Source organism: Anomaloglossus baeobatrachus, chromosome 3, assembly GCF_048569485.1.
Source record: "Anomaloglossus baeobatrachus isolate aAnoBae1 chromosome 3, aAnoBae1.hap1, whole genome shotgun sequence".
Classification (NCBI taxonomy): domain Eukaryota; kingdom Metazoa; phylum Chordata; class Amphibia; order Anura; family Aromobatidae; genus Anomaloglossus; species Anomaloglossus baeobatrachus.
The window spans coordinates 56,721,175-56,730,396 of NC_134355.1; the positions used below are offsets into that span (position 1 = coordinate 56,721,175).

A 9,222-nucleotide genomic window follows, 5' to 3' on the forward strand; every position below is an offset into this window, starting at 1 on the left:
GGGAAAACTGTGCAAAAAAGGGAAGGAAATTAATGTCTTCTTACTCTTCAAATTGGCTGAAAAATTGAATATATATATATATATATATATATATATATATATATATATATATATAAAAAATATTTTTTTAACAAATATTAAAAAAATAAGTATATATGTACACACTATCTATCTATCTATCTATCTATCTATCTATCTATATATATGTGTATATATATGTATATATATATATATATATATATATATATATATATATACTCTATTTAATTTTTCAGCCAATTTGAAAAGTAAGAAGACATTAATTTCCTACCCTTTTTTTTTGCACAGTTTTTCAGTTTTTCCCCTATACTCCAATGTAATGACTTGCAGGTTGTCCTATATGTGTGTGTGTATATATACATATATATATATATATATATATATATATATATATATATATACATTTTATACATTTTAATAAATATATATATATATATAATATATATATATATATACACACACACACACAATATATATATATATATATATATATATATATATATATATATATATATATATATATATATGTACTCTATTTAATTTTTCAGCCACTTTGAAGAGTAAAAAGACATTGATTTCCTTCCCTTTTTTGCAGTTTTTTCCCCTATACTCCAATGTAATGTCTTTCAGGTTGTCCTATATGTGTATGTATATATATATATATATATATATATATATATATATATATATATTTATTTTTTATCTTTTCTTTTAATAAATATATACATATAAATGTATATATATATATATATATATATATATATAGAAAAAAACTAAATATTTATAAATATATATATATATACACACACACTATATATATATATATATATATATATATATATATATATATTTTCTATTTAATTTTTCGGCCAATTTGAAGAGTAGGAAGACATTCATTTCCTTCCTTTTTTTGCAGTTTTTCCCCTGTACTCCAATGTAATGTCTTACAGGTTGTCCTATATGTATATATATATATATATATATATATATATATATATATATATATATATATATATATATACATAAAAGCCTACATTTGACGTAGCTCTTTACTCACTGATCTATATTTTTTCCATGTTTATTATGAGGATTGGCCATTTCATTATATGCGTAAATTATTCACCATAGATGTGAAGTCAGTTTTAGAAAAATAGAAAACCACAACTAATAGTTTTCAATACTCCTATTTTATTATAAAATAAAAGCAGGGATAACTCCGAATGATTTTATTCACATATTATATATAGAAACATAAAATAATAATGTCAACTGACCTGATCCAAAGCATAAAGGGGCAGAGAATGTCATTTGGAGGGATTATGGAAAGTGCTTTGATTTGGGCAATAAGGAGGTGCAGGTCCTGAGACAAGGTCCGATTAAATACCCTGGATGATGACCTTGGAAACAGGACACCTGCACTATATAGAGAGTTTATATGAAAAGTATGTGGAGATACATGGAGAGGCGCCTGGGTCAGTTCGGCTCCTGTAAACTTTTATTCTTATGGATCCCAGAGGCCATGATGGTGTATACGTTTAAAAAAAAAAAAAAGTAGGTGCTACTCAACATATTCTTGACTTGAAGAAATTGACGGTTGAGCTTAGACTTAGAGGTGGTAAAGTCATATTGGATGGAGCTGATGCCTTCTACCTTATTCCAGACAGCCCATGACCAACCCAACACAACTAGTCACATAATGTAGGATCAATACTCTGTAACCATAGATGCCCAGGTTTATTATGTAAGATAAAAATTGGATGATTTTTTTTTTAGTTTAATAAAGTGTGAAGGTGCATGGAATTTTCTCCTGGCACAGCAACGGCATGAAACCCTGAGGGCGACTTCCCCATGAAGTACTTGGGGGCCATGATGATTTACCAACATTGGAGATACTTGGAGGAGCAATGGGCTCATGGTAAGGTATAGACTCGACTAATAATGTAATATTGGAAGCTTATATAAGGTAGTGATGCTTAGAGGACATCTGGAGTGATGTTGGTGCCCATTACAGTACCTTTTCTCCACAGATGACAGGGCCAACCTTGGTGTCATTAACGGAGTCACTATCCACTTTGTAACGTTGTAGAATCTTACAGATAGATAGCTGTAACAACCTTAAGAGCCAAGGTCCACCAAGTTAGATGACATTGGGTTGAGGATTGAGTCTTGCAAAGTGTGATGGTGCATGGTGTCTGCGCCGGGTACAGGGATCGCGCTGGGGCCCTGAGGATGACCCATTCCATGGAGAGCCTGGAGGCCGGGGTTGGAGCTGAGCAGCAGGGCTGGACTGGGCGAGGTGTGGTCTGGAGTGCCCGATGGCGTTTTGTCGTCGTCTGAACTTCCTAGTACTGTTTTTCCTCCGTTTATCGAAGAAGACAAAGCGTTGTGACTGTTGGAATTGGAGTTTTCGTTATTCTCCCTTAAAGATAACAGATATTCATACATATAAATCATAAAGAAAATGGGTCACCAGCACCCACCTACCCAATTACACTAACTCCTCTATCTATCTATCTATCCATCTATCTATCTATCTATCTATCTATCATCTATCTATCTATCTATCTATCTATCCCTCTATCTATCTATCTATCCCTCTATCTATCTATCTATCTATCTATCTATCTATCCCTCTATCTATCTATCTATCTATCTATCTATCTATCTATCATCTATCTATCCCTCTATCTATCTTTCTATCCCTCTATCTATCTATCTATCTATCTATCATCTATCTATCTATCTATCTATCTATCTATCCCTCTATCTATCTATCTATCTATCTATCTATCTATCCCTCTATCTATCTATCTATCTATCTATCTATCCCTCTATCTATCTATCTATCTATCTATCTATCTATCTATCTATCCCTCTATCTATCTTTCTATCCCTCTATCTATCCCTCTATCTATCTATCTATCGCTCTATCTATCTATCTATCTATCTATCTATCTATCTATTCCTCTATCTATCTATCCATCTATCTATCTATCTATCTAGCCTTCTATCTATCTATCCCTCTATCTATCTATTATCTATCTATCTATCTATTTATCTATCTATCTATCTATCTATCCTTCTATCTATCTATCTATCTATCCCTCTATCTATCTATTATCTATCTATCTATCTATCTATCTATTTATCTATCTATCTATCTATCTATCTATCCATCTATTTATTCTTCTACCCATCTATTTTTCTATCTATCTATCTATCTACCTATTAATCTATTCATATATTTATTTACATACTGTTTCAAAAAGGCATCAATCCATAATCACGATGAAAAATGTGGAAACATTCAGAAAAGCTCTAATACTTTGAACCAACACATTGCCAAATGCTAATTAAAGTCTGTACACTATCTATCTATCTATCTATCTATCCCTCTATCTATCTATCTATCTATCCATTATCTATCTATCTATCTATCTATCTATCTATCTATCTATCTATCAAATCTATCTATCCTTCTATTCTATCTATTTTTCTATCTATGTCTTTAAACAGTCTATATAGCGTCATATTAACGACACCTTCCATGTAAACATTATAAATCACTGCAATAGAATCCTGTAGAACTACAAGTCTCAGCAAACCAGTTAAAAGGCAGTTTTACACATCTATAGCTATCTATCTATCTATCCCTCTATCTATCTATCTATCTGACCCATGTCTATCCAGTATGTAATATACATAGTTCTGTACAGGTATGCACGTAATATATACATGTGTGGTTGCTTTCTCGCACATTACATACAAGGCTTTATTGATAACATACAGCTATATATATACATATACCTGCTCATTCCCCCGGACATCACATCACCAGGGGTTAATCTTTAGATGATTGCTCAGCATTAATCATTGTTCCCTTCTACTTTTACAAGTGTTCCTGAATTTCTCGCTGCGGAAAACTGCAGGATTAACCCCTTCTAATAAGGACCTTTTTCCTAGAGTGTAGTATATATTATTCCTATAGTGCTGCAAATAACATCACCGAGCGCAATAAAGAGATCACTTTAGTTGTGAAATCATAAAAGAGATCATTGAGATTAAAAATGTACAGAATTGCCACCAGTTTTCATAAGGTCAAAACATATTCTACCTAACGAATTAACATTAGTGACAAGTAGGGTCATTTATATTATTGAGTGAGATAGTGATGAACTGTCACATATTACAATATTTTACCAATTACTCTGCAAAGTGTTAATCTTGGTTAATATTCCATGAATACTTTTGGCGCATTGGTCTCCAACCTATGGCTTTCCAGTAGTGTAGGTATTACCACTTCTAGTATGTCCTGAGAGGTAAATACTGGATGTTGTAGTTTATTAGCATCATGGCTGGGATTGTAGTTTCTCAACAGCTGGAGGGGAAAATGTTGGAAACCAGTGCATTGTTATGTACAATATGTCAAGCTACACATTATGCCCTATTAAATAATCAACTTAGATGTGACAATATGCGATCTATCTATCTATCTATCTATCTATCTATCTATCTATGTAGCTATCTATTTATCTATCTATCAACCTAATGCATATATATATATATATATATATATATATATATATAAAATATATATGGGGTCATGAAAAATATATATATGGGGTCATAAAGATACACCATTGGATGTAAGTGTATTGCTATTTTTTTTATTACCCACCCAAGGAAAGGATCGAATCTGTAGATAATCTATCGTACAGGCACAGTGATATAATACTAAGCCATTAGGTAATGACTATTCTATGACAATATAATATATTATACAGTTTTATAGCTTTTATATTTATACACCCTGTACAAAAAGATAGCAGTACTATTTGGGAACTTGTGTAAAAAAAAAAGTAACTTATTATGGGAATATACATTAATTAAAGGGAAGCGTGTTTCCTGTACTATATAATCAATTCGTTTCAAGCTAATACAATGTAACGATCCTGCATCCTGACCAGGCTGCTGCTGATGTAACCTGTCTATGGATGAGCTGAGAGTCACCATGAAACTGATTATTATCGGGAAGGACAGATCATTGTTTTGTTCCTGTTAATAAATGAACTGATCGTAGCCACTGTGCTGTTCAGATCAGTAATAAACCATACTGCAGAACTGTCTGGAGTGATTTTCTACAAGGTGTGTAATCACAATCGTCTGTCATATCTTGTCATGTCATCTGAAACACTTTACCAAATTATATGTATTCATGTGTGTGTGTATATGTACATGAACCATAAAGATTAATTAAATCCCTGTATACAGATGTTTGTATGTATGTGTGTGTACATATATATATATATATATATATATATATATATATATATATATACACACACATGTTTAGGAATTGCAGATTTGATACATATATATATATATGTATATATATATATATATATATATATATATAACAAGCAATTCCTAGCCACACATGCACGTATATATATAGTATGTATATATAAGCATACATATATATGTATATAAGTATATCTATATGTATACATATATATATATATATATATATATATTATGCAATTCCTAGGCACACACACGTATATATGTATATATATATATATATATATATAGAGTATGCATATATAAGCATACATATATATGTATATAAGTATACATATATATGTATGCTTATATATATATATATATATATATATATATATAGTGTGTATGTATATATATAGTCATTTATTTTCTATAAATATACATATATATTCAGGGATTATATATATCTATATATATATATATATATATACACATACATATATATATATATATATATATATATGCACACACATATATATATATATATATATATATATATATATATATATATATATATATATATATATATGTTTATAGAGTCTGTCTATCTGTCTATCTATCTATCTATCTATCTATCTATATGTCTGTCTGTCTATCTATCTATCTATCTATCTATCCTTCTATCTATCTATCTATCTATCTATCCCTCTATCTATCTATCCCTCTATCTATCTATCCCTCTATCTATCTATCTATCTATATATCTATCCATCTATCATCTATCTATCTATCTATCTATCTATCTATCTATCTATCTATCTATCTATCTGTCTGTCTCCATCATCTATCTTTATGGGCATATATTTCTATATTTTTAGGGATTTATCTATGGCAGTAATAAGGCTATATAGCTATATGATCTCAAGAATAAGACTGTAATTATAGGGTCACATTAAAATGTTATAAATAATCATTTATGTTCTTATTCTCCTAAAACTGTGGAGCAAAATAATGAAAATATGGATATGTTTACAGCCGAATTCTATTATTTTTATTATTATTATTATTATTATTATTATTATTATTATTATTCCTACTCCTATTATTACTATTATTGTTCTTTTGTATAGAAGTGCAAAGATTATTATTTTTAGAATTTATAATAGAAATTGCAATGGAGTTGAGTTGACAGATACTCCAGGTTCACCATAGGCCTTGGAATCTCCATAGAAGCAATGAAATCCTAGTTGTAAAAATATCACAGCGATGTCTATACAGCAATGTTATTAATACTCGGCCTCTGTGGGCTGAGAGCTTAGCTGATTATGATAATGACCATTTAATTATATGTTTGCTATCTGACCTGACACCAAACAGTTCATGTCCATCATCATTACACATGTCATGGTGAAGGAGTTATGTTGCCCTGAAGTGAGAAGGAGCTGGTGCCTAATGAGGTGAGTGGGTGAGTGTGTCTGTGGGTGAGTGTGTGTTAATGGGTGTCTGTGGGTGAGTGTGTGTTTATGGGTGTCTGTGGGTGAGTGTTTGTGGATGGGTGTCTGTGGGTGAGTGTGTGTTTATGTGTGTCTGTGGGTGAGTGTGTGGTTATGTGTGTCTGTGGGTGAGTGTGTGTTTATGTGTGTCTGTGGGTGAGTGTGTGTTTATGTGTGTCTGTGGGTGAGTGTGTGTTTATGTGTGTCTGTGGGTGAGTGTGTGTTTATGTGTGTCTGTGGGTGAGTGTGTGTTTATGTGTGTCTGTGGGTGAGTGTGTGTTTATGTGTGTCTGTGGGTGAGTGTATGTTTATGAGTGTCTGAGGGTGAGTGTGAGTTTATGGGTGTTTGTGGGTGAACGTGAGTGGATGGGTGTCTGTGGGTGAGTGTGTGTTTATGGGTGTCTATGGGGTGAGTGTGTGTGGATGGGTGTCTGTGGGTGAGTTTGTGTGAATGGTGAATATGGGTGAGTGTGTCCGTGGGTGAGTATGCGTGGATGGGTATCTCTGGATGGTGTCTATGTGTCACAGAATATATAATGGGGACCCTTTGTTGACATTGGGGAAATATTTTAGTGCAAGTTTCACTTTTTAAAGAGATCTTAAAATAACAAAAAATAACATATTTCTAGAGGATCTAAAAACTCTAGACTCTGTTGGCTGATACTTTTTTTGGATTTCAGATCTAAATATTGTTTGATCACACACACACACACACGCACATACATATATATACATACATATATATATATATATATATATATATATATATATATATATATATATATATATATATATATATATATATATATATATATATATATATTCATGCAGGGATCAGTGGACACAATCCTCCATCATAGGTGTCATGTGAATGAATCTTTTTTTATGGAATCTTGCGATAATTGCGCAGCTGGTAAATAATGTACGTTCTAATTCCAGTGAATACTATTTTTATTTTTGTGTTTGTGTCCATTTAATTGTATCCAAAATATAGGTTTCCCTTTTTTTGTTATAGGAAGCATTTTCTGTGTTTGAATTCATTCTCAAAAATTGGAAATATTATTTTATTTGGATATATAATCTGCACCTCACACCTGACATTATCAGCTCTGCTACATCTGAGTATAATGTTGTGCAGTATATTTCCAATGATCATTCCTTATATCGCATGCATTAATAGGCGTTATAAGAAGGGCTGTACTTACTCGTACCTCTCTTTGGCCTCTGCTGCTCGGTCCCTCTGCCTCCTGTTTTTAAACCAGTTGCTGACTTGTGTGGTGGTCAGTCCAGTGGCCTCAGCCAGCTCCCTCTTTTCCCTGGGTGAGGGATACGGGTTATGTGCATACCACTCTCTCAGCACGCTCCTACTTTTTTCCTTGAAGCAATAACTAGTTTCTTCTCCATCCCAGATTGACCTGGGTAAAGGAAACTTTCTGCGAACCCTGTATTTGCCCACTGCGCCCAGGGGGCGCCCCCTTAATTTTTCTGCCTCTATATAGTGCGCTTTGAGCCACAACTGTTGCAACTTTGGGTGGTTGTGTGGAGAGAACTGATGACTTTCAAGGATCTTATAAAGCTCCCTGAAGTTTCCCCGATGGAAAGCCACCACAGCCTTGGCCTTCAGGACACTTTCATTCTTGTGGAGGTGCTCACAAGCCGGTAAGGACCATAAGAAGCGCCCCAGCCTTTCTATGTTGCCTCCTTGCTGGAGAACCTCACAAACACAGGCTACTTGCTCCTGGGTGAAGCCAAAAGTGGGCAGCATCGACATGGTCCCGTGTTTGCCTCCAAAAACATCCAGATCCAGGAGGAGGTGAGAAAATGCTGAGGTCCAGTGCGCAAAATGCGCTCAATCCAAGGCAACATCCATGGAGCCAGCTCTCAGGAGCGCACAGTACTTTTTGTGCCCTCGGAAAGTTTGCAGATCCCGGCTCCTCTGTGCAGATCGCCTCAGTCTGGTGATCGCAGATCATGGAGCACTGCAGTCTGCTCACCCGCTGTCTGGCTGCCTTTTTTCTTAATAATATTATTCTAAACTGGCATGAAAAATGATTGTGCGCCCTGTGATTGGCTGGATACCTGACCCGGGGACTGCAAGGATAAGACAACAGTTTTAGTCAAATTATTCGCCATGGTAACTCTGTCAATCACAGGAAACTCGATCCTCTTAGAGGAGGCTCCCTGACTGCTTACACATTGCTCCCATCCACTGAGAGGCAGCCTTGGAGCTGAAATATTAGGGGAACATAGGTTTTTTTTGCATTGATTGATGCAGAAAAAAAGGGGGATGGGGTGGTGTAAGGTTGGAGGGTGGGGGCGCTGTCATGCTGTAATGTCAGGTCCACACTGCAGCAGCCTGCTTCATTCAGGGGATGCTTCACCTCTAGGCTGACATTAGACAGCCAGG

At 33.9% G+C, this 9,222-nt stretch overlaps 1 protein-coding gene across 4 annotated transcripts; it reads right to left on the reverse strand.

Annotated features, from left to right (window-relative positions):
* Positions 1-1,578: 1,578 nt before the first annotated feature.
* Positions 1,579-8,820, reverse strand: SIX2 (SIX homeobox 2). Of its 4 annotated transcripts, none has more exons than XM_075338027.1 (2): positions 8,027-8,820; positions 1,579-2,428 (listed from the first exon to the last, which is right to left on the reverse strand). In XM_075338027.1, exons 1-2 carry the CDS (start codon positions 8,584-8,586, stop codon positions 2,155-2,157), a joined length of 834 nt encoding a protein of 277 aa, XP_075194142.1. In that variant the 5' UTR covers positions 8,587-8,820; the 3' UTR covers positions 1,579-2,154. The 4 variants fall into 4 exon arrangements, with proteins under 4 accessions (XP_075194142.1, XP_075194140.1, XP_075194141.1 ...); XM_075338025.1 differs by having other exon boundaries at positions 1,579-2,458; XM_075338026.1 differs by having other exon boundaries at positions 8,021-8,820.
* Positions 8,821-9,222: the final 402 nt, after the last annotated feature.